The sequence below is a fragment of the Delphinus delphis genome, chromosome 4, assembly GCF_949987515.2.
Source record: "Delphinus delphis chromosome 4, mDelDel1.2, whole genome shotgun sequence".
Classification (NCBI taxonomy): domain Eukaryota; kingdom Metazoa; phylum Chordata; class Mammalia; order Artiodactyla; family Delphinidae; genus Delphinus; species Delphinus delphis.
Genome location: NC_082686.1, coordinates 18,501,432 through 18,528,555, shown reverse-complemented (window position 1 = coordinate 18,528,555; position 27,124 = coordinate 18,501,432). Strand labels below are relative to the sequence as shown.

General features: G+C 38.4%; 1 protein-coding gene across 6 annotated transcripts in view; it reads right to left on the bottom strand.

The window, feature by feature from the left end:
• The window catches only part of APP (amyloid beta precursor protein), a 273,675-nt gene that overhangs the window by 185,743 nt on the left and 60,808 nt on the right, over window positions 1–27,124 (bottom strand). For all 6 annotated transcript variants that reach the window (XM_060010435.1, XM_060010436.1, XM_060010437.1 and 3 more), the window contains exon 3: window positions 9,486–9,615. In XM_060010435.1, coding sequence (XP_059866418.1) covers window positions 9,486–9,615 — 130 coding nt within the window. The remainder of the gene's footprint in view (window positions 1–9,485; window positions 9,616–27,124) is intronic.

Sequence of the window (27,124 nt, the reverse complement as noted above, 5' to 3'; positions counted from 1 at the left end):
AAGTCCACAAAAAAGCATTTCTCAGTACTTTTTCCTAAAGAAGAAATATATCAAAAATTTCCTGTAATTTGTGATGGCATTAAGTCTATCTCTAATATATTTTACATATTATTTACATAATTTTTAAAATATAGTTTGCTAATTAAAATATAATGAAAACTAGGATTTTGTGGTAAGAGTCTGAGTTAATTTACTGAATTCCAATTGTCATGTTGGGTTTAAGCCACTTTCCCGTCCTAGGAACCATAATGATAGCTGTCTGTACCACTCTAGAGATTTTCTTACATTTTATATTCTCTTTCTGGTTACAATTATTCATGTGGTATAAAACATGGTACCCTAATTCCCCCCAAATCTTATACAACTGTCAGACAAATTATATTTTCTACTATAGTTCTTTGGAAAGTTATTTACTGGCCAAAACAGTAAGCAAAATCAAGAAAATATCTCAAATATGTTATTTGTTTTGGGAAATAACACGATGAGAATTGAGCTGTAAACACAAAAGGGAAAATCAGTTTCCTTTCTCTGTTGCAGGTAGGAAGTGATGGCAAGCAACATACCACCTAAAAAAGAAGTTCCCAGAGTGAAAAGAGAACTTTTATGGAAGTCCATTTCTTTCTTGATTCCCTACCATAATCACTTCTACTCAATCACATCAGGAAAAAAGAAAAGTTCATGACAAAAGACACAGCTTGAGGTTAGCTGGAAACACTATGGCCCTTCATATTAAATTTATGTTAAAACAGCAAGCTAATGATTACCATGGTTACATTATGCAGATGCAACCAGGAAGCAGCTGTTTACTGGTTGGCACAGAAAAGTAAATGTTTCAAGACCATCAGATCTGATGTGACAGTACCGATTCCAGATACACAGAGAAATTAAAAACTCAAAATAACATACATCCACTCTAGCTGATGTGTTACTAAATCTAAAGCCATTTTTGCCCTTTTTTAATAAAGTAGGTGAAAATGTGACCATGTGAAATTTAAGTTACATGTGATTTTTTTTAATTTCTGGGATGTCAGCATCTGTCTGTCTGTCTCTTTATATATATGGAAACAATCTAAAAGCAATATAAAAAATAAAATTAAACACAGAATATACTTTTCATGAATTTAACTGCTGTTTATAAAAGCAAACAGTAAATAATGGGGGTCATAATTTACTTGTATGGAGAATCCATAATAATCTCAATTTAAAAAAAATTCATATCCCAGTATCTCCTGGAGAGAGTCACAGTACATATATACAACTCAAATAGTGCTGGTATTTCATATAAAAATGGCAACCAGAGCAGCAGGTGATTCCTGAGTCTCTACTCATCTTTTTTATTATGATTGAATTATTAGCTTAAAAAAAATGTTTTCTACTCTCAAAAATTCTAACCTCAGTTGCCGAAAGACAAGTTAAGTATCATGTGCATATACATAAAAGGAAAGAGGTATATAGTCGATGCCAGCCTGAAAATAAGTAGTTAGATATAAATTTATATTTAAAATGATAACATAATAGTATTTACTATAAATGAAGGAAAACACTAATGCTTTTAAAAAACTAATACCCTATCATAACCTACTACTCCCTCTTCCTGAAAATGATGCATAGCCTTTAAGGTCCTACCTTCAGGACTTTGTTCATCATTGTCTAAATACCTAAAGTATATCTCCATTCTTGCCCCCATCCTTGAAATCCTGGCACAATGCTACTTCTTGCCAAGGCTTCCTCAAAGTCCTTAGCCAGAAACCCCTACTCCTACATTATAAACCCAGGAAGAGGGACCACATCTCACCTATCTTCAGGGTCAACCACATGCAGGTGGTCAATAAAACCTTACATAATGAATATATAAATTACAACTCTTACTAGTCACTTTTGTAGGGTTTATTTCTTTGTGAATAGTCAATTGACTGTTTCCCAAGTTGGAAATTAAGAGAAAAAATATTTTAAATAGTCTCTTTATTATTAACAAATAATAGAAATTATGAATGGTTTTTAACTCATTATCAAGAAAAATATCAGAGCTAAATATAGAGGTATCTGTATACTCAGGATCACATATCAGTTAAAAATTTTCCTCCATATTTTAATACATACAATTAAATAGTACATATCTTTTATAAAAGCAACTATAAGATGTGCAACACCTGCAGGTAATAACTGTTTGTAAAAATCAAATGAAAGCAAATATATCTACCACGATGTTTGTCACAGCATCATTTACAACAATCACAACAAAACAAGCAACCTAACTGCCAAAAATAAGGAATAGACACACTGTAGTGCCTGGTGTAATGCTAGATTAAAAAGAGTGTTTTCAAAGAAAATTAAATTTCATGAATAAAGTATAAAAATGTTAGGTGAAAAAAAAAGCTGGCGACAAAATGGGGAACAGAATTACATAACTATTAAAAATAATAAAAACAAAACATATATGACAAAAAATAGACTGAAAGGAAGCCAAATGGTTTTTTGGTTATTACTTTTTGGTAGTGGTCACATTTTCTAAACTTCATACAATGAACATGTGTTACTTCTGTAATCAGTGAATTTCAAGCACACAACTGCAACCTGCAGCACATATTACAAACGAGATGCCTATTAACCTCAGTATATATACTTTTCAATGCATTACTGAGAAGTGTTGGAACAATATCATGTCAAATAAACTGAGATTTCTTTTTCTTGCCTATCATCTAGGACCCTGCAGATAACTGTGTATTTTAGGACAACACTGACAATGGAGCACACCCATAAAGTATAACGGCAAATTTTCGAAAGCTGTTGTTTTTTTCTTAATGACTCATATTACGTAATAACTCCTAAATATACCTCCAGTTAAAAAAGACAAAATCAAACATTTCACTAAGTAAATTATTCATGCTATCATAGTTCCTATCCCTACAAAACATAAGTTATTAAAAGTCCCAGAATCAGGACAAAATAGCAGATACAACAATTAAAACCAGAAGAGGAAGCTAAATTGGCATTGGAGGCAACAAAAAACACTAAATTTCTCTTTTCTAAGTTTGATTTAAAAAAATCAATCTTTCAACTCATTCCCCTTCACAAACTTTCAGAAAACAAATCAAGCTGGAGCCAGCATAACTGGGACCAACATGGATCACTGATCTTGGCAGATGGCCTAAATGGAAGGAAAACATTTTTATGGGGTTTTCTGCTTAACCAAATGGGAGGGCCTTCACCTTCTAAGTCCTTCACCACCCAGAAGGAATCTATAGGATAAATGTAGTCTTCCTATTCAACAATCCACCCTGAAACAAATGTAGCTTCCATATGCAATTTTTTGAGAAAACAAACAAACACACACAAAACAAAAACATTACGCAAGATCAAGGATCTTTTCTGGACTTCCCTGGTGGTCCAGTGGTGAAGAATCCACCTTTCAATGCAGGGGACTCGGGTTCGATCCCTGGTCAGGTAACTAAGATCCCACATGCCGCGGGGCAACAAAGCCCGCTCTGGAACCGGCGCGCCACAATTACAGAGTGCATGCGCCTCAACTAGAGAGCCCACGTGCCGCAAACTACAGAGCCCACGTGCTCTGGAGCCTGTGCCCCACAACTAGAGAGAAGCCCTTGTGCCGCAATGAAAGATCCCATGTGCCGCAACTAAGACCCAACACAGCCAAAATTAAAATAATAAAATAAATAAATATTTTAAAAAAGGATTTTTTCTGAAGAATTTTTGATGATTAATGCTGCTTAAACTTGGTTAAAGGTAAGAAGGGAGACATTATCCTTTTATTTCGGCAGCATGGTGTTTCTAAAATATATTTTCCCATAAGAAGTTATTCCTACTATATAAAACTCCTAAAGCATATCTACCAATAGATAAAACAAATTAAGAATCATTCTGTGTGTCCTTTCAAGCCTTTTGACTCTTTTTTAACCATCACTAAACTGAAGGTAGATACAAAATTTTACGTACTGATTTCATGGCCCAGCTTTTTCTGAACATAAAACTATTTGTTTATTATAAAAATTAATAGAAAAGGCCTTAAATAAAATAAAAATCACCTGTAATCCCACTGTTTGGAGATAAACACTGGTGAGATTTCTTTTCCATGCATATTTTGTTTTACACAGTTGAGAATCAGACTCTATAAACTGGTTTTGGAGTATGACTAATATTCAAAGTGGAAGATCACATAAAAAGAAGTCTGATGTCTCTACGAGGTGGGTGATTAGCCTTCCCTGATGAAGAAATGCTCCGGGATTCTGATCATTCCTTATGAGAGCACAGTGTAGACAATCCTTAAAAATATAGAATATTCAAGGGTTTGTATCCGTCTCATGTGCAGAGGCCAGGCTCATCAAGCATCGTTCCCACTGTATATTTATACAGCCCCAGCGCATACATCTTCCAGGACTTCATAAGGGATCAGATCTACAGAGTTCAGAGGTCATAGGACTGGAGGAGCCAGAGGCATTGACTAGCTATCCTACTGGATTATCGCGCTGGGGCATCTGGGCATTTAAAAAAATCCTTAGAGTCCACAATAAGAATGTTCTCCCATCCCTATCCCCATTCTTAAAGTTAGATGGAGTCTTATGTAGCAATCTTGAATGTTGTTCTGCTGTTTACTGTGTCTCAAGAGAATTGTTTCGGATAAATCCAAAAAACTACGCTGGTACAATATCTGTCAAAGTATCCAAATACATGCTTTTCACACTAAAGAAGATTAAGATAGCTGTAGATAATTGACACAAAAGTAGTCACCTAGAAAACAATGTTTGCTTGCCTTAAAATTTTATTAAAACAATAAAATTCAAAATTAAAAGGAACTGAATAACTTTCATTTCTCATCTGACCATATCTGAATAGCTTCCTTGTCATTACTACTTGTAAGTTTGGAAAGCCTTGAGTATAAAATGAAATAAAATGAGATTCACAGTAGTAATTCCTTAATTTCTAATTCCTTTGGATTAAACTATTAACCCTACTTTGCCCCCATAAATCAACAGTAACTCTCCTTATGCAATGTACGTTGCCTTTACTGGACAGTGGCAAATGCAGAAGAGCATCAGTTTCAATAGCGGGTCTATAACACCATGAAAAGTAGTAATTCAAATGGAAAGGGGTTGAATGCTTTGCAAAGAAAATATTCTTGAGTAATAATGATGTGCTTGAATCCCATATGAGATAATTAATAAAATGTTCAAATGATTAAGACAGATCTTACCGTCTGGTGCCAGAGGCGTAACTAAAAGCAAAGGGTGAAATGAGAAAGCCAGCTCACTCTCAAGGGAAATCATCCACTCCATGGGAGGAAAGGGGCAACAGCAACCTAATATGCTTTCTCCATCTAGACAAGGAATGCAAGACACCTTAGAGCAGGGATGCCCAAGGCAAATACATGGCTTAGAGAAAAATAACCCAGTGTGGCACCGGATCCTGCATCTGATAAAAAGGTCAGGAAGGCTGCGTGCTGAACATAACAGGCATTTTTCTCTCTTCAAGCTTTGCTTTGAATTTTAATATGCTTAATGTTTAAGACAATCTTGTTTTCTAGGTAGCACCTTTCTAAGAATGAACTTTAGTAAAATAATCTCTTTTGTCTAAAGCATTTATTTAGATACAGCCAGAAATTTTAGAGGGTACTTATGGTAACGCTAAACAGTAATTTTTTGTTCAAGCAGCAAGTAATATATAAGAATGTTGCCTATTACTACCACAAAGTGGAAACCTGATCACGCAGGGAAATTTATCCTGGAACCATGGAGGTTCCAGTGACATGGCTGTGTCCTTTATGAGACACATTTACAGTGAGATTATTTTTAAAGTGTTACTTAGTGCCTCCAATTCATAGCCTTTCCTCCATGATTTGATTTTGTAAATCAGGTGGTTATTGGCTCTAGTACAATTCTCTTCTCATACTGTAAGGAACACTGGATTGAGAATTGAAAGACCTTGGGCTTTGGTCCTTATTCTACCACTAAATAGCTGTGTGAGTTACTGCAAGAAATTCAATCTCGCTGACCCTCATTATTTGTGCCTGTGAAGTGAGACTAATAAAACCAACATTGCCTGCCTCACAGAGGAAGTATTTCAGTGGGTGCCCTATACAAGTATAAAGAGCTTGACAGTGCTATGTGTAATAGATGTTAAAATCTAGGGAGGAAAAAAGAGGGAAGGGAGGAAAGAAGGAAGGAACAAAAGGGAAAGGGAAAGAAAGAAAATAGGAAAAACAATATATAAACTTGGGACTGTGCAGTATTAATGGAATTAAAATAATATATAAATTACACACTTATGTTTTCCCACTCCTTTTCCTGAAAACAACACACTGTGGTATTCATTGTGGTTATATTATACACCATCTTTTATAATATTATTAGTTGAAGAATGAAATTTTGCCATTTGCAGCAACATGGATGGACTTTGAGGGCATTATGCTAAATGAAGTCAGTCAGACAGCGAAAGACAAATACTGTATGATATCACTTATATGTGGAATCTAAAAAATACAACAAACCAATGAATGAAACAAAAAAGAAGCAGATAAAGAGAACAACTAGTGGTTACCCGTAGGGAGAGGGAAGGGGGGAGGGGCAGGGGAAAAAACGGGGTTATTATGGGATTATATGAAATCATGTGTGTGAAACTTCTGAAAATTGTAAAGCACTATAGAATTTAAAGAATCTTTCATTTGATAAAAAAAAAAAAGCAGGAAAAAAAGACTTTTGGAAAATTTGGTATCACCTAGGAATCAAGTAGTACCCACATTCCTCAATTCTAATCTAAGCTCAGTTACAAAGTAGAAAGCATTGCACGTTCTATTGATACTTGTCATGTTAGGGTCTAATTTTTGGTTCAGTGGAAAAATACCAGGGATTCATACAGGCCAGGTACCTAGTGGAAATACTTATGATTATCTAGTCCCACTTGTAGTCAAGAAGCGGTAGTGTCGATGTGTTAATTTAATACCAGCTACTATTCCAGACCTGGGGAAATTGGCTAAACACATCACAAGTGACGTCTTCTGCAATTATGCAATCTGTTCAAAAGATGAAAAAGAAATCTGATACATGCTGATGCCAAAGCCTCAGCAGGAATCAACTCCTTCCCATACTTGTACACAGGCTTTCAGGGAAAGAATTATTTTATCAGCTTTTCCATTTCCTCTTGCCCATCTTCACCCTGCACATTACAGCTCTGTAAATATTTGTGGAATATAGCTCTGTAAATATAGTGGAATGACGCATTTTGAAGTGGCCCTCTTTCCACAGTGGTTAACAAAATACGGTGAGGACAGGTCATTAACATTACTATCAAATAAGTGTTTTCTGGGTAAGATTAATTATCAAAAACCAAATTACTTAGGATGGAGTTTTCCCAAATGGTACATAACTCAGCTGATCATGATAAAAACATGTATCTGATAGTAATCATAGCATTATCACAAAATCTCCTGACTTCATATTTAGATCTGAACATATTCTAAGTATCTTTTGTTCCTTCTCACAGCGGTTTTTCCCTTGGATTTTCAATACTCCTGCCGTAGGAAGAGAGCTTTCCAGAGACAGGGAAGTGTATGGAGTAGGGGCGAGGAGAGTGGCTGGCAGAGGGGATACAATCCATCTGGGGTCAAAAGAAATTTGCCACAATAGTGGCACTATGGTCGTGAAGCACGATCTTAATGTGGATTACACCTTAGTTAATTCTGAGAATTCAGAATAGAATTATGAAGCAGAGAGATCTAAGCAAAATGTTATGAGTTTACTTCTGAAACACAGCTACAGTTGTGAGTGTTATATCAGCTGTCATCAGCAATAACACGCATCCAGAGACCTAGTACCTATTCCCAGTGAGCTTATATCATGAAGAAAATGTTATTTGAAACATTTCATAGAATGGGTAAGTAAGAACCAAAAGATTGGTCCACCTAGTTAACTGGATCCCGATCTACTTCCTAACTTATACTGAATGAAATGGTTTTTAGGTTTAACAACTAAATTAGACTGAAATATACAGTTCCTGAAGACAGCTGACCTCAATATTTCTTGACATTGGAGTTCTGTACCTAGTATTTAAACATTACTTATTTTCATCTTATTAAAACTTCACTTCTTGACCAGTCAGACAGAAATGGCTTAGAATCCTTGTAAAGTATCGAGGAACAACAGATAAGGAGGAACAAGGAATCTCTTCAATTGCCAAATGTTTAAGAATCTGGTTTTCTACATTTTCTTTATCATAAATCAACCAGATGAAATATTCATTCATTGGGCATTAGCCCAGTTTTCTATTAATGTCTCAAATTGTGTTCAGGCATGAACAGTAATCAGTATGTTCTTATGACATTCATGTTTGACCCAAGTATTACACAGATCTCCAGAATCTGTCATCCTGAACCTCTAAGTTTGCTGCTGGGACTCTTTTTTAAAGACAGATCCCTTTCAGTCTTTACAAGATGTCATTGGAATGAATATCCACATCCTCCACAGATAAATCACTATGTCCTTATTTACAACTATCCTACCGATGAATAAACTTCGGGAAAACATCTAGATGCCAGCTATCAGATCAAAGACTGCTGATTTTCCCAAGGCCTGGTTACATAAAAAAATCAACTAGGAAGAGACAGAACCAAGTCAGATTAAATATAGAGTATGAGAGTATTTCCAGAGGAAAAACTATGATACCACAAAAAACAACTCAGTTTTTAAAATAACAAATTAAAGTAAAATTTGAGGTCAGAAAGGAACACACATTTAAACCTTAGTGATCAAACTGTTCCCTCTAGTTTGAGGTAAGCAGGAAAAACAAACAAACCAACAAACTCTAATTCCCCAATTATCTTCAAACAGGAGGTGTAGTGGGTTGTTGTAGAAAGAGATTTTTAAGAAATTAGTAAAATGCACGTTAGGCTCTCTTTTCTATGAAGTCTATTGAAGAAACACACAAGGTCTTAATTCTACTAAGTACAGTTAATTAGTGTGCATGAGAATCATCTACAGAATTTGGTAAAATTAAGATTCTTGGGGGCTTCCCTGGTGGCACAGTGGTTGGGAGTCTGCCTGCCGATGCAGGGGACGCGGGTTCGTGCCCCGGTCCGGGAGGATCCCACGGGCCGTGGAGCGGCTGGGCCCGTGAGTCATGGCCGCTGAGCCTGTGCGTCCGGAGCCTGTGCTCTGCAACGGGAGAGGCCATAGCGGTGAGAAGCCTGCGTATCGCGAAAAAAAAAAAAAAAAAAGATTCTTGGGCCCCATGACTAGGCATTTTCACTCAGCAGTTATGGCATAGGTCCACAAATTTTTAATGATAATAAACACACTCGGTAAATTCATTCTGAGGCAGGAAGCTCAGACATACTGCGTCCAAAATATAGTCCAATGCAGAGTGGCAATATGCTGAAGGAAGAGCCTGCATATCTGATCTAATAATTAGAGCATCCTTCCTTTTCATCCCCAAAGCCCGTAGCCAATCAACGCCAGCTCCCAGGTCAGTCAGCTCACCTAAGCAGCGGTAGGGAATCACAATGTGGGCATGGGTCTTGCACTGCTTCCGGCCTCTCTTGCACCAGTTCTGGATGGTCACTGGTTGGTTGGCTTCCACCACATTGGTGATCTGCAGTTCAGAGTAGACCTGGGAGAGCATACAAAAAGGGTGAGTCGTTACCTGAGGCAGGGCTGGCACACAAGCACCCGTTGAACCGCCACTGTTATTCTAAGGTTTTCAAGCCTGCTCTAATTGTGATCTAGCTTGGGGAATTCAGGGTAAAGAAAAAGATCAAGAACCTATCATTCCATTCAAAACACTAAGCAATATAACTTTTACTTTATTTTACTGCACCCATTCCAGCTTAACATATTTTCTAGGGGAGATAAAATAGAAAGGGAGGAGGGGGCCCTCTTAAAAGCATGGGGTCATTTCAATGCAAAATAAACTGGTGTGACAATGATACTCTGTAATGCCCTAAATAAATGTTATAGTAGATACACCTGGGAATATTACCATGACTTAAATTCAACCCTCCCATGTCTTACTCAATTAGGCAAATATTTCACATACAGGATATGACACACAGCAAGCTTCCTACATAAAAATCTTTATCTTTATTCAAAGTAATTTACATAAGAATAATTTATCAAACAGTTATCATGACTGTCATTTAGATAAAGAATTGCATTGATGAATCTCTTCCCTTGAAAATTACAGCCCTTTGCTCTGATTACTGTTCTCAACAAATCATGGTGTTTACTGAGCACTTGGAAAGAAATGGAAACTTGATGAACTAAAATATATTTGTGAAAATATCAAATCCCTTCTATTTATTAATAATAGTAGAGATTTGAAGGAAAAATATAAACATAAAAATTTATTTCTAAAATGAGCTTTCCCTTGCATAAATCTTGCATTTCACCAGGGTTGCTGTTTTGCCAGTTAAATACAATGAAGAGAGAAAAGCATACGAGAACTGAGGGTAGAACCAAGGGAATGGTTATAATAATGGGCCATGAAATCTAAAGTGGAAATATGAAGGTTGAGATACACGTTTAAAAGGCTGTAGTATCAATGAGTCCTGGTGTGCGCTACAGAATTTTGTCCTAAAGATACCAAAGAAAATGGGGTGGTTAGAAGCAGTACTTGGAGAGTCAGAGAGCTGAAATTAAGATTCTGGGGGAGTTACAGTTATTGGTAATTGCAAGGAATATAACATGAGTATCAGAGGGCATGGCTGAAAAAGAATGATAAAGGCAAGATCACAGGAGGAATGAAAATAAAAAAACCAGAAGCTGGAATCTTGGATCATCAAGGTTGATATTAAAATCACCTAAGAACGGGGCTTCCCTGGTGGCGCAGTGGTTAAGAATCCTCCTGCCAATGCAGGGGACACGGGTTTGAGCCCTGGTCCGGGAAGATCCCACATGCCGCGGAGCAACTAAGCCTGTGTGCCACAACTAACTGAGCCTGCACGCTAGAGCCCATGAGCCACAACTACTGAAGCCCATGCGCCTAGAGCCCATGCTCTGCAGCAAGAGAAGCCACCGCAATGAGAAGCCCATGTGCCACAACGAAGAGTAGCCCCCTCTCACTGCAACTAGAGAAAGCCCGCACGCAGCAATAAGGACCAAACACAGCCAAAAATAAATACAAATAAAATAAATAAATTAAAAATCACCTAAGAATTACAAAAGATGCACTTGACTGAATGACAGAAGGTCAGGACCTAAAACCTTCAAAGACTGCCACTGCAGTAGAAAGAGCTCTCCAGATGCCTCCAACAGGTGGAGGAGAGGGGTAAATTAGTCCAAGACCATGTATTTCACAGTTTGGGTGGGGGACATTTTAGGGCGAAGGAAAAAATGGTTTGGAAGTGAAAATGAGTGAGAAGGAAGACATCCCTACCTCTAGGCACAATGCTATGAGGGTTGCAAGGGAAGAACTACCTGAGGAGGCTACAGGGGAAGCAGTGCCTTTGGGGAAATACCAGGTTTCAGAACAAGAAGATACTGTCTAACAGTATGGAGGTTCCTTAAAAAACTACAAATAGAACTACCATATGACCCAGCAATCCCACTACTGGGCACATACCCTGAGAAAACCATAATTCAAAAAGAGTCATGTACCAAAATGTTCATTGCAGCTCTATTTACAATAGCCTGGAGATGGAAACAACCTAAGTGTCCATCGTCGGATGAATGGATAAAGAAGATGTGGCCCATATATACAATGGAATATTACTCAGCCATAAAAAGAAACGGAATTGAGCTACTTGTAATGAGGTGGATAGATCTAGAGTCTGTCGTACAGAGTGAAATAAGTCAGAAAGAGAAAGACAAATACTGTATGCTAACACATACACATGGAATTTAAGAAAAAAAAATGTCATGAAGAACCTAGGGGTAAGACAGGACCTACTAGAGAATGGACCTACTAGAGAATGGACTTGAGGATATGGGGAGGGGGAAGGGTAAGCTGTGACAAAGCGAGAGAGTGACAAGGACATATATACACTACCAAATGTAAAATAGATAGCTAGTGGGAAGCAGCCGCATAGCACAGGGAGATCAGCTCGGTGCTTTGTGACCGCCTGGAGGGGTGGGACAGGGAGGGTGGGAGGGAGGTAGACGTAAGAGGGAAGAGATATGGGAACATATGTATGGGAACATATGTATATGTATAACTGATTCACTTTGTTATAAAGCAGAAGCTAACACACCATTGTAAAGCAATTACACTCCAATAAGGATGTAAAAAAAAAGAAGATACTGTCCACAGTGTGGGTTATGGATAGAAGGAATTTTTCTTATGATTGTCAGTCACATTCAAAGAGAGCATGCCATGATCCTGTCTTTATTTGAAATGTCGATATTTTGTTTGTTGTGGAGTTTGGGGCATTAATTTTTAGTGCATTAAAGGAGTTCCCTGGTGGCCTAATGGTTAGGATTCTGGGCTTTCACTGCCGTGGCCCAGGTTCAATCCCTGGGCAGGGAACTGGAAATCCCGCAAGCCATGTGAAACAGCCAACAATAAATAAATAAATAAAAGACAAAATGGTTATATTTTTTAAAAATAGTGCATTAAAATATTATTTATCTTGCTTCCTGATTGCCTCACCCTTGTCCCAACCCCGAGGTCAATTAAAAAATCAGACACTGAGAATGAATAAAAGCTGTGGTACATCCAATGGATCACCTAGCACTAAAAAGAAAGAAGCTATCAAACTATGAAAAGACATGGAGGAATCTTAGTTGAACATTACTAAGTGAAAGAAGCCAGCGTGAAAATACATGTATGATTCTAACTACATGACATTCTGGAAAAGGCAAAACTATGGCGACAGTAAAAAAGACCAATGGTTACCAGGGGTTAGGGGGAAGGAGGGATGAACAGGAAGCACATAGAGGATTTGGGGGGCAGTGAAATGATTCTATATGATACTGTAATGGTGAATACATGTCATTATACATTTGTCCAAACCCATAGAATGTACACCACCAAGAGTGGACCTTAAGGTCAACTATGGACTTTGGGTGATAATCACGTGACAATGTAGGTTCATCAATTGAAATAAATGTACTACTGTTCTGCTGGGGGATGTTGAGAAAGGGGGAGAAGCTATGTATGAGTCGGGGAAGGGGGTACACAGGAAATCTTTGCACCCTCCTCTCCATTTTGCCACAAACCTAAAACTGCTCTAAAAAAATAAAACGCTGATCAGTGTAGTACAAGGCAAATTCAATGGGGAGGTACATGCTATGAAAACACACAAAAAAGGATATCTAAATCAGATCCTGGGCGAGTACTGAGAAAGTTATTCTTCCAAAACACTTGCCAGTAACTTGGCTCTAAATGGAAACAGCTCTTTCCCTTTATTTTATTTTGTTCTTAAATATTTTAACTCTTCAATGCATGCATTTCAGTTGTAGATAATGCGCAACTTGAAATGCCACTAAAATTTAATATCCCCAGGGTTTTTTCCTATATGATGAAAGGTGAAGAGTGGCTTTTTGTGCGGCAATATAATTCTCCCACCACCTCTCCTTGTTTATTATATCACAAAGTACAGCACTCATGAGTTATAAACTTTATGACACTAGAGAGTTTGCCATGAGGGACACAACATTATGTGCAGTAAAGTGTGCGTTACTATATTTTTCTAAAGGGGTTCTAGCTGCCACTTCACAGAAATATCACCCTGCTGAGGATTTTCTCAGGAGTTTTCAGTTTTCTATTAAAAAACTCCTACAGGCACAGTCAAGTCATATTTTCTTCTTTTTAAGTTAAAACCAAAAAGCTATCTGTAGGGTACAAATTGATAAGTTAAAAAAAAAAGGTCTCTTGCTCATGATGTGCTCCATCTTCAGTGTCCTAAGGTATTGCACCAATAATACCTGGTACAACAGAGCAGTAACTTATTCAGTGGATAATTTTCTAGCAGATAGAATTGCATACAGACCAGTTAAGATCAGTGAAGACAGGGCTTCTCCCCTGAAGGTCACCAGAGAGCTTCACGAGGTGATCAGCCAAACACAAAATTCCCTTCCAGTTCCCACCCGGAAATCTAGGACATATGTGTTATTTACTGTACTGCAACTACTCTCTCCAGAACGTGGACAATGATAATTGTTAATAGGCAGTTGGACGAGATTATAAAATCTGAACCACGTGACTCTCACACGTAGTTTGCCTACTGCCTTAACAATGGAAACGGAAGTGGCAACTTCCATGCTTCCAGCCACTTTTTTTTTTTTTTGCGGTACGCAGGCCTCTCACTGCTGTGGCCTCTCCCGCTGCGGAGCACAGGCTCCGGACCCACAGACCCAGCGGCCATGGCTCACGGGCCCAGCCGCTGCGTGGCATGTGGGATCTTCCCGGACCGGGGCACGAACCCGCGTCCCCTGCATCGGCAGGCGGACTCTCAACCACTGCGCCACCAGGGAAGCCCCCCAGCCACTTTTATCCTGAGACAAGGAGTTATTTATTCAACTTTGCCAAAGAGTATAAAAATTTGCTGTTCTCAATTCAGGAGGTATATTTTAAACAGCGGAGGAACACCAAACATTAAAGTGACAAAACTTCCTCTGAAGCACATCTAGTCCCAGTTAATCACAGTGATTACCACAGGCACAAGAAACCTCCAAGTCAGAAAGCAAACACCAGAACACAAAAACACAACAAAAAACATACTAAAGTTTCTGACAAAAATTCCGAGTACTAGATCTTATTTTTTATTAAGCAGCTCCAGTATATCACCAGAGACAAATAAGCGTTTTTGTGTTATGAGACAAATAAGCATCGTATGTTGAAAAAGTAGCATAGTCTTCGGCAAGAATAAAAATTAAAGTAATTAGGCATGCAAATGTGCTCATGGTTAGTTGAGTCCCTGACTTTTCACCATAATTAAGTATAAGCATAGCTCAATGTTTTACATTTTCTTTGTGCATCTCACATCTTAACATAGGCAATAAAGATATCTGAGATCCCTAACCTATTTAATTTGTATGTATTCCAACACATGCAACTGCATGTATTGCTAACACAACAAGCATTGCTGATGATTTGCTAAAACAGCAGGCATTAGCAAAACCCGACTTTTATACAGCTCCTTTCCTTTTCTAAAATGTATCCTATGTGCATCCCAATTATGAGTGACTATTTTTTATTATTAAAAAATTTAGATGACAACAGCTGTATTAAGAAACACTTAAAGCAGAAACAAATCCAGCTTGTGCCAGTTACTTGAAAGGCAAACCATCCTCAGTTCCTACAAACCTTCCTGAATTACACAGGCAGCCGCTGAAGAAATACACACCCTGTGCCCCAAACACACTCTTCTTAAGACCCTAACATCACAGTTCAGATGCCCAGGCCCCGTAGGGTCTCCCAGGTGGACAAACCTCCTCCACTCACAGTGTAATAGATGTCAATCCCTCTCTCCCACTTCAGGAATGCTTTATTGTATTTATTGCAGTGCTCCTCACATTGGGGTTAGGTATACACGTGCACCACCTCCCCAGTGAAAATACACTTTCCAAGGGCAGGAAACACAATTTCCTCCTCCTGTGTTGCTCCACCTTCATTAACGTTGGTTTCAGGTGATCAGGAGGCTGCCAACATGCCTGCCCCTCTCTGCAGTGCTCTAGCCCCCCGTCCTCTGGAAGAGCACTCATTAGTGACCATATTTTAACTCTGCAGCTCCGGCCCCGTAGCTGGTTACAGCCTGAGGAAAGCACACTGAGGACAGCATTCTCCTTCTTCGAGAGTTGTGAACTAACACATCCAGGCTCTGGTTAGATGAGGGAAGATACACGGCTGGCAGGCAGGGTAAGTCATAGCCTGAGATGGTGCCTGTCAAAACCCGCAGGGGAATGGGAACTAGGCCTCTGGAAGAAGCAGGGAAATAAGAGGTACAGAGAGAGAAGCTAAGATGCGACAGCTGTGTACCCAAGACAGCGATAGACAGCGAACAAGACAGGGACCACCTGAGCACCTCTAACGCCAGCGAGGCGTGCCGCATCTCCTTCAATAAGCCCCCTTCTAAACATAAGCTATTTTGGTAGCTTTATTTCCCTTCCGAATGAACAACACCCAAGAAAAAAGCCCAGCTCAAAAGTTGGTTCACTAATGTTCCCTTCCCTGATCACTTCAGCCTCTGAATCCAAAGCATTTTATCCGATCGCTTGTATTTGATCACCGACCACTTTCCACCTCCTATTACACTGATGTGCCTTCCTGCCCCATTAGAACATACACTCCTTGAAGGCAGGGACAATATGATTCATTTTTGTGTTCCCTCAATGGTGGTCAACACTGTGATCGCACAGTAAGTGCATGATAAATAGGTAATGATTATTTCTTGCTAAGTTCAGTCCATTAGACATAGGGAAATTTAGTATATATTAAGCTCCCATCGGGTATTATCAATGTATCTCTTAAAAAAGATTATCTGAATAGTATGATATTATAGTTGGATTATAAGCTTTTGAGAAAAATAAGCACTCAGTGCCTTCTAATATTATTCTTCCAAGTATGATGTAGCAACTTTTACCAGTGATAGCATCTTATATAAAAAGCAATAGATTGTTAATAAATGTTAATAAATACACAGCTGAGGAAGATACTTAGGAAGATTAAAAGCCAAGCTCTCACTTAGGCTAAGGAGGCCCATCTGACTGGCCCAGGCATCTGTAACAAGCAGTTATTTTGGCCATACAAACATGTTTTATCTTTGAAAGCAAATCTATCTGTACATATATTTTAAAAAAAATTTTAAGTGAACTGAAGAAATTTCAAATACTAATAACAAAGAGAGGTAGAGTAGAAACAATCTTAGATCCATATTAGAAGGTTGTAGTTGGTAACTTAATTGGTTTTCCTCACTACAGAAAACTACCTTAAAACTTGGTCACCATCAGAACATTTTCATTCTAAATTTTAAAAATCTAGAGTCTCCCTTTCTCTCCCTCCCTCCCTCCCTCCCTCCCTCCCTCTCTCTCTCTCTCTCTCTCTCTCTCTCTATCCAAATTGAAAATATATTAATCTCAGACAAGATGACATTTAAGTTGTTAAATACACAAACCAAGAAAATACATGGATGATATTTAAGAAAGCCAAGAACATATAGGTATATATACAGAAATATAAAAATATTTAAGACATATATTGTTAGAGTCCTACAAAAACTTTCCTTTATTTGCAACATTAAGGACAAACAGAAAAGTAAAAAAAAAAAAAAATGTGGGCTTCTCTGGTGGTGCAGTGGTTGAGAGTCCGCCTGCCGATGCAGGGGACACGGGTTCGTGCCCCGGTCCGGGAAGATCCCACATGCCGAGAGTGCCTGGGCCCGTGAGTCATGGCCGCTCAGCCTGCGCGTCCGGAGCCTGTGCTCCGCAATGGGAGAGGCCACAACGGTGAGAGGCCCGCGTACCGCAAAAAAAAAAAAAAAAGGACAAACAGGGGAACCCTCGGAGTATCCTTTTGCAACAGGCCACCTTGGACAAGGGATTAATTCATGCCAAAAGTCATATTTACACACAACTAGGTTCCAAATGACCAAGGATATTTCAAAAACACAAAATCAAATGTGGCTAATAAAAAGCTGTAAACAGTTAATGGTCAGGGTCATGGGAATTGCTCCTAATTCTGAAAAAATTTACTTACTGTTCTTTCTAGTCTTTCAACATTTAAAATCAATTTTTAATCAAATTCTCCAGTATATTTCTTTTTGAAAAAATATGCTAGAAATTATGTAGTGTTATTAAACTGGTGTTTTAAACATGTGAGTTAGAAGTCAATAAATAACGTGTGTTCCTTTAGTTCATCTTAATCAATTTACAGCTGTGCAAAAGGGATAAGCAACACATCTATCTGCACAAGGAGCTTGCAAAAAATAATGTGGACTCTGAAGGAGGTAAGATAGAGAACTGGGATTCCAGACTTCTCAAAGAACAAGAGTGACTAGATTTTATAATTATTGGAGTGATAAGCACAGGGGGCATTCATTATACTATTCTTTCTACCTTTACATATGCTTAAAATTTTGAATTAAAAAGAACTAAAAGTTAAAAAACGAGTCCAGTGGAAACAAAGTCACGCTTTTAAATTTACAAGTGAAAAAACAAAAATATAAACAAATCAAGATCTTAATTGTAAATGTATGATGGCACCTAGGTAGCATGTATGAACAATACATGAAACAAAAAATCAAACTCTATAGTAAAATGGTATAGAGGTAGCCTAATCATAGGATACTTTCATCCTGTGAAAGTTTTACATATCAATTTCTTTTCCAAAGAACATATCCAAGAGGAGTATAAAAAATATATGTAATTGAAGGTTTATTATGTGTCTGAATCATTGCAAATGTTTTATGTGTAGTAGGTCATGTAAACCATAAATGGTCATAAACATATGACCATTTATGTAACATATGACTATTTATGTACATTTATGTACATTTACATAAATGTAAACCATAAATGTTGATAATGGCTCCATTTCATAGAAGATGAAATTGATGAAGTTAGAACACAACAATGAAAGTAGGTGACATCTCCGTTACGGGTTATCACAGGAAATTAAATATATAGTTCCCTGTGCTATACAGTAGGACCTTGTTGTTTATCCATTCTATATATAATAATTTGCATCTGCTAATTCCAAACTCCCAATCCTTCCCTCCTCCACCCCCCTTCCCCTTGGCAACCACAAGTCTGTTCTCTATGTCTGAGTCTGTTTCTGTTTTGTAGATAAGCTCATTTGTGTCATAATTTAGATTCCACACATCACTTTGCTGTACAGCAGAAATTGACACAGCATTGTAAATCAACTATACTTCAATAAAATAAATTAAAAAAAGAAAATTTATCATAAACTTTAAAGAAAAGTAGATGATATCTCTGAGCACTCAAAGAGTATATTAATTCTAAGTTCTAAACTACTTCCACTTCAGAGTCTAAGCCAAAACAAAGCATGTGCTAAACAATATATTTTTGTTTCTGGATTAAAATAACATAGTCTCTCCTTTAAAATTTTCTGGAACACAAAGAAAAATAATATCTTAAATTGTTTCTCTACATAAATTCTTGTAATAATGAGAGATATTGGAGACAATATCTAACTTAATTGAGAAGGAGAACTGGAAACTGAAGTTGTTCTCTGATTACAATGTTTTTTTAATTTATTTTATTTAATTTATTTATTTTTGGCTGTATTGGGTCTTCGTTGCTGCGTGCAGGCTTTCGCTAGTTGCAGTGAGGGGGGCCACTCTTCGTTGTGGTGAGTGGGCTTCTCATTGCAGTGGCTTCTCTTGTTGCAAAGCATGGGCTCTAGGTGTGTGGGTTTCAGCAGTTGTGGCATGAGGGCTCAGTAGTTGTGGCTCACGGGCTGTAGAGCACAGGCTCAGTAGATGTGGCACACGGGCTTAGTTGCTCCGCGGCATTCCCGGACGAGGGCTTGAAGCCATGTCCCCTGCGTTGGCAGGCGGATTCTTAACCACTGCGCCACCAGGGGAGCCCTCTGATTACAATTTAATGAGGTGCTGGGAAGCAAGATGCAGCTGATGAAACACCAGTGCAATAATGGAAAGTACGTGCAGTGCTGTGTTTTCACAATGATGACCTTATCTAAGAGCAAGGCACAGAAAATGTTTCAGGGCACCAGCCTATTTCCCAATAACGTGGCCCAAGTCTGTTTCTGACATTGTATGCAAATATATTGTCATATGCATACATTCATACTTAGAATTGGAAAATATTGTGCAAGAACCTTGTACGACGTGTAAGTCAGTCATACCAACGTGCTGAATGTAAAGACAAATGAGGAAGGTACGGACACCAAAATAAATAGGACAGGACACGAATGTGAAAACACAAACAGATGTGTCCACGTACAGCCAAGATCCTCATTCTCTCTCTGTCAATTTATGTCTAATTTTCTAATTTTTAAAATGTCAAATCTATTGTTAATCAAGTATACTCCAATATAAAATAAAAAAAGATATATAAAAAAACAAACTTTAAAAAAATGTCCAATCTATACAAGATTATTTATTTGTACCTCAATAAAGCTAAAAAGAAAAATGTATTATAGAAAAAAACATTTTAAATAAATAAATAAGGCGGCAAATATAGAAGTCCGTAGTGTTACTGCAAATATGTAATAACTGAGTATGCATTTCGGAAAGAGCTAGACAGTAACAAGGACAAATGTTAAATCAAACATTAATCTCATTAAATGAAAACTGTGTGGGAAAAAATATCCAAACTGGTTTCATCTCTTTTACCTCTGAATCCTATGGTTTATGCAAGCAATCCTTATAAGCATACAGACCAATAATGCAGAAAATATATCTGTACTCGTATATAGATAGCTGGATACCTCTACTTAAAATTTTTCACTTAATATGAATTTTTGCATCTTTCAAATACCAAAACCACAAAGCATAGGTGCCTGTCATCTATAGGTCAATTTTAAGCTCAAAAAGGTAGACGGCACACAGAGCAAAATAATAATGGCCAAGAATGTTCCACAGCTTCTACCATGGCAGTGTGTCTATGATATGCCCTCAAAGTTGATTAGACCAAAAGGATCTCGTGTTGTTATTTTTAAAATTAATTTTAACTTCACATCACTATAGAATGAAGGCAGCAAGGTTGACAAACAAGTCTCGTCTGGGAGTCCCTGTCATGTTATATATTTTAGAGTAGACAGCTGGGCAAAGGAAATGGCTTTGTTTAACTCATCAGCTTTTGTTTGGTCCAGGCACTGGTATGCTTTGTTCGGGGATCCTGTTAACTTATAGACAAAACAGCTGTTCATTTAGAGCAAGAAGGTTAAAGAAACAGAAAACACATACTGTTAATTGTGGAAAAGAAAACACTTAGGAAAAAGAGAGTTTACCCATAATCTAATAGAAAGACTAGAAGCAAAGCCACATTCACCTAAGTTTCCCAGCTGGAAATCTCTGCCAGCACTTGAGGCTTAACCTGTTCAAAGCTCCCTCCAGAGACCTGCTCCCAGTGTAAGTTAGCAGAGCCGTGGACACCTGCTCTAAGCCCCTGCCTCCCAGGATGTGTTCTGCATGTTAGGGATGCAGAGGGTTGAAGAGCCTGGGTTTTAAGTTCTCTCCTTAAAAGAGGAGGAAGAACAGTACTGGGACTTACACAATTTCTCGTTGAATTGACCATATTTAACTTTTACAATACACTCCTGTGTGCTCCTCATAAAAGGAGGACGTGGTCTAAGACTGGTTAAACAGCTTTCCTGGACTGCTCAGGTGTCAAAGAGCAAAGGCTGCATCTGAATGAAGGTTTGGTAGGGAAGCCCATGCTTTGCCTTCACTGCGCTTGCCCTAAGGGCTCCCTTATAACAGCATCTTGGGGTATCTCATATGTGCTCATCTATACAACAAGGATGGGCATGATGATCTTTCCTATCCCTTTCACACTAGCATCTTGAGATTGGAATTCCCTTCTCTCCCCAATCCAAATCACCCTTAGATATAGGCTAATTTTTCCAAAAGTGTCTTGACCAGAAAACACTCCTGCTAAAAACAATCCCATAGCCCTTACTCATCTCAAGAATTAGATCTCAAAACCCAGATTTACAATCAAGATCCTCTACTTTACAGCCCCATTCTACATTTTCAATTTCCTAAATTCTTTTCTCAATTTATCTAATTGTGTGTTTAGAAGCTCCTATGAGCCAACAATGTTGTCTGGCCACTCAGCAACACCTGACACGAAATCTCATCTTGAATCAGGAAATATCTGCTCAATTTGCCTGAAATAAATTTGGGACAGAATAAAACTCTTCAGATGAAGAACTGAAGTATACTTCCAATATTTTCTTCTCTCAACCTAAAGCCTTTGGTTTAAATAAAACTGTTGTTTTCCTTTCTTTTGAAATGAAACCTCATTTCATTCAAAAGAAAGAGGACAACAAAATCTAAAAATTCTAATTTTTCTTCCTAGGCTTTATAATGTATGTTTCAAGGGGAATATTATCCTAGTTTTGATCTACTTATAAGACTTCTAGGTTCCTTAGGCCAATACCTGGGTAATGTAACAGTTCATTAAGGCAAGTGGCCACCTTAGGCTGTTAAATGATGAATAATTTACATAGCTATTTTCAAATTGTTTCTGCGATGGCAGCACTTTCTATATCTAGTATAGAATGAAGGAAAGGAACTTTTTTCTACCAAAGGACCACAGAGGACAATAATCATCAAGGGAACATCTGTTGTCATCTATTACTGCACACAAACTATCCCAAAACTTAATAGCTTCAAACAGTAAGCATTTCTTATCTCACACAGTTTCTGGGCCTGAGGAGTCTGGAAGAGACTGAGCTGAGTGATCCCGTCTCTTACAAGGGTGCAGTCAAGATGTCAACTGGGGCTGAGGTCAAATGAAGGCTTGACTAGGTTATAGGATCCACTTCCAAGTGGTTCATTCATTGCCTGGCAAGCGAGTGCTGGCTGCTGGCAGAAGCACCGAGGTCCTCAGCACATGCACATCCCTACAGTGCTGCTTGAGTGTCCTCATGACATGGCGGCTGGCTTCCACCATAGCAAAAGTACGTAAGGTAGAAGCCACGTGCTCTTTATGATCCAGCCTCAAATGTCGTACACGTCATTTCTGTAATATCCTCCTGCACACTGCGGGAGGAGACTAAGGACTACGTGTGGATGCGAATACGAGGAGGGAGGCAAGCACTGTTGGGAGCCATCTTGGAGGTTAGCCACCACATAATAATTTAGAATTCCTCACAATTCTGTGAGTTGACTGAGTGATCCTTCACATGGTGTCGTCAGCTAGAGTACTGCAAGGAAACCTGCAAAGTCCATCCTGGCCTTGCATACGTGGCTGGTGCTGGCAGCTGCCTGGGAGCTCAGGTAGGGCTATTGAATGAGGGCCTCCATTCTCTTCTACTTGGGCGTCTCCACATGGCTGCCTTCCCAGAGTGCAAAAGGAGACACTTCTAGGCCGAATTAAGGCTTAGACCCAGAACTAAACCAGCACCACTACCACTCTATTCTACTGGTTAAAACAAGTCTCATGTCCAACCAAGATTGAAGGGGAGGTTGTAACTGCTAGAAAACATAATTCAACAGTCAACAGTAGAACATATTAACACAGGGTCACATAAAGAACCATCTAGGGTTGCTTCCTGTTTTCAGGAAGTGTACTTAGTGATCATTTAGTACATTTAACTGAATATTTAAGGCCCTGCTATATGTTTATCACTCTACTATTGAGCATTATCATGGCACCTACATCTCAAATGGGTAAAAATAAACTGAGGGCAAATTTGGACTGAGGGCCAGCAATCCCTAACTCTTGCTTAAAAGTTTCTTTAGGATTCTATCAATGGAAAGAAACAGTCTCTGCAGGAGGAGACCACAAGGCCATTTCAGGAGAGGTTCTTTCAGTGCAGAGAGCAGGGCAGAACATCTGCCCTATTCAGTTCCAATCTCTGTGCCAACAACAGGCCGTCCACAAGCAGTTACTAAATGACAAACCACATGCTCTGAGTCAGAGCCGAGTGTTGCATAAAATGCTTTGTAAAGCATGATCTCTAGAAACAGTAATTCTCAGTGACACTTTAGGCCTAAAATCCTTTTGCCCAAAGGAGCGAAAGTAAGTCCTAGTCTTAGCTCAGGCTGCCATAACAAATTACCGTAGACCAGGTGGCTTAAATAACAGGAATTTATTTTCTCACAGTTCTGGAGGCTGGAAGTCTAAGATAAGGGTACCAGCATGGTTGGGTTCTGGTGAAGGTTCTCTTCCTGGCTTGCAGATTGCCACCTTCTCTCTAGGTTCTCACATTATCTTTTTGTGTGAACAGTCAGAGAAAGCAAACTGTGCAAGCTCTCTGGTGTCTTTTCTTATAAGGGCACTAATCCCATCACAAAGCTCCCATCGTCATGACCTCATCTAAACTTGATTACCTACCAAAGGCTCCATCTCCAAATACCATCCCATTGGACCTTAAAGCTTCACCATATGAATTTTGGGAAAGACACAAACATTAAGTCTATAGCAGTCCTCAATACACATTTGATGAAAAAAAAAATGAAAGAATAGTGCTGACTGTGCTAATAAAAAAATGTAAAGAAAATTTTTATATTTCAAATATGCAAGTATTTGAATGATGACTGGGCAAAAACATAATTATTATGATTGGGGAACAGGAGGGAATTTATGGGTACCAAGAATGTGTATGCTATGAGATAAAACGCTGATTACACAAAGCTAAGTTTCAAACTATCTTCCCAATCAAACTTTATAAGGGCTTTATAAGAGCAAAGGTAAAAGACTCGATTTTTACTTTTTTCTCCCTAATCTTGCCCTTGACCAACAATAGGACCAAAGAAATCAGGAGGCAAAAATGCCAACATTAATAATAACAACAAAACAACCAACAGCAGGGAATACAAACTGAGAGGAACATGAAACTATGAAAGATATGGACTAGATAATTCACTATCAAAAAAAAATATTTGACACATCATATTAAGCTAAGCACCAACAGATATGATGTGCAGCTATACAAGTGAGTTAAATTGGTTAGCAAAAGGTCAAAAAGAGGTCACGATCATGAGTTCAGTTGGTTTCATTCTGTCCTAGGACCACAGACTGCTCACAGCTGCCTCTCTGACTCAGCCAGCTGTCTCTAAAACATCTGTGTTTTGGTCACAAGAGGGACTGAGAACATAAAGAAAAAAATGATTCATCACTACTGAGAGAAAGTAATCAGTAAATGAATAGCACTGTAAATGGTGACAGTAATGGGTTTTGTACATTTAAAAAAAAGGGAATTTGCACAATGATGACAGAATATAGTGGATAAGCATCTTCATGGTGCTGAACAAACATACTTGTCAACCTGGAATTCTATACATAACTAAACTATTGTTCAATAAGAACAACTTCTGGAAATAACTAAGTAAGATGACAGGCACCCAAAAAAATAGAGGAATCAAAATAAACATTATGGGAATAGAGATGCTTTGGTGAAAGGATTTGCTGTAAACACTGAATCCAGTTAAAGACAGAACCTACGACTGTGAGAATTATGACCATAGAACAGACCATAATATTAAACTTCAAAAATATAAAAATAATATAGCTTACAAAATCTGTGAGAAGGGGAGTTGGAAAAATTACAAACATTATTTTCTTTGGCTTTCTTAGCAGGGAGTCAATTAACTGTCTAAAATTAAAATATGGAGCTAAAAGAAAATAAAGGAAAATAAACATTTTCCAATAACACACACAAAAATTCAATCCTACAAATGAAACTATTATTTCTAATTATAAAAGAAAAATTTTAGACTACCTACAAAGTGGAAAGTGGCAGAAAGACCCTAAAATATCAATAAGCAATGTTCTAGATAGTTTAGGATGCACCATTCAATAGAAAAAGTTGAACACTGTTTAAACGTTCTGAGTGAACACCTCTCCAGCACCCACCCCCCAATACCTTCCCCAAAGCTGGTTAAAGTCATGATGTGAATTGCCTCAGCTACCTACTCTCCAACCTATAAAACTTTTAAAAGGCACTGTGTGTTTCTAAGCCCATTGTGTTGGGCTTTGGTCATTATTCTATTTTGCCCCCATGCCACTCTTCAACCTTTTTTCTGGCAACAGCTCCTCTCCCCACACCAGTTGGCTCTGGTTGGGATGCCAAACAAGCCATACACCCTCATGACCAAGGTGGGCCAGTCCCAGTACATACTGAGTCCTTGTGGATATCGTGACTAGTCCAAAGATAGATGGGTGACTGAAAGCAGGACCAACGAGAACCCTATCTGGGAATTAGAATGCACACTGGCAGAATGGGGTTGGAAATCCAAACTGGAACAACAAACTCCCAGAGTTGCCATCTTCCCTGGCCTCCTAAAGGAAGCCATCTTTGCAGGAGAAAATGAGGTGAACATAAAGGAGAAAGGATAAGCGGAAAACAAGAGACCCCAACAGAGAAATTCCAGGCAGCACTGAGTCTCAGTTTCGATATCTGAGGACCCAGTTACTGGTTGCCTTTTTTAAAATTCTGTAAGCTATACCTACCCCAAGATCCTCTCCATCAATGGGAGAAAATATTCTCCATGTACGAGTAGATTTCAATCACCTGACGACATAAACTGCCTAATTAACCCACCCTATTTCCCCATCTTTTATTCTCTTTTCTAAGACTCAGCCAGTCACTAGTTTTCTTATGATGGATCTACCCTTCCTACAGTTTAGTGTAAGCTTCCCTCAGCTAAAGTTTCTTCTCTTTAAAAACAAAGCCCAACAAAAAACAAAGCCTTTCCCTTTTCCATGAATTGCCCACAGGCTCTTTGCCTCTTGGACTTTCCTCAGAGAGACCACAGATGGCATCAACACCCATACATGTTATTCTTCCTGGAACCTACTGTAATTTGGCTCTTCCCATGCTATTCCCTTGAAATTGCTATCTTAAAGATCAATAATGAACTTTTATTTGCCAAATTAGGAGACTGTTTTATTATTAAAAATGTCCATTATTCAGAAAGGGCAAAAGAGATTATGTACTGGGTGTTCTAGCAGTGAAATGCAGGTGTTGTCTTCCAGAGCCTGGGGTGGTAGGGGAAAAGATGACCTGATTAAACAGGGTATGTTCTTCTGATTGACTCTCTATAGGCTACTTTACAACCCTGTAGGAGTAGATACTGTAGATACCTGATAGCAATGCAAATGTTTTCTGTCTTATGCAATGCAGATCAGGTAATTCCTGTTCACAGCCATGTGAATGAAGTTTGTTGAAAAAGGATTTAAATCTCTTCAAGTCAAACTGGTTAACATCTTACAGGTTACCTCATCAATTAATGAATTGAGTATAAGTTTTGATACGCATTCATTTTGCAAGGCAGTCATGAGTTGCCTTGTCAAAAATTATACTTCAGTCACTTCTGGTCTGCATCACACTTGCACTCTCATCATTTCCCTCATTTAGATATTAACCTGGCTCGACTTCCAGCACATAATACCACCTAGTTCTGATCCTAGGTTTCTTTGTTCCCCTTAAATGTTGCAAATCACCAAGTTTCTTTCCCAGGATTCTTTCCCAGAGGCATCATGACGGTAAAATGAGAGCAAACACTTGGCAAGGTAGCTCAGTA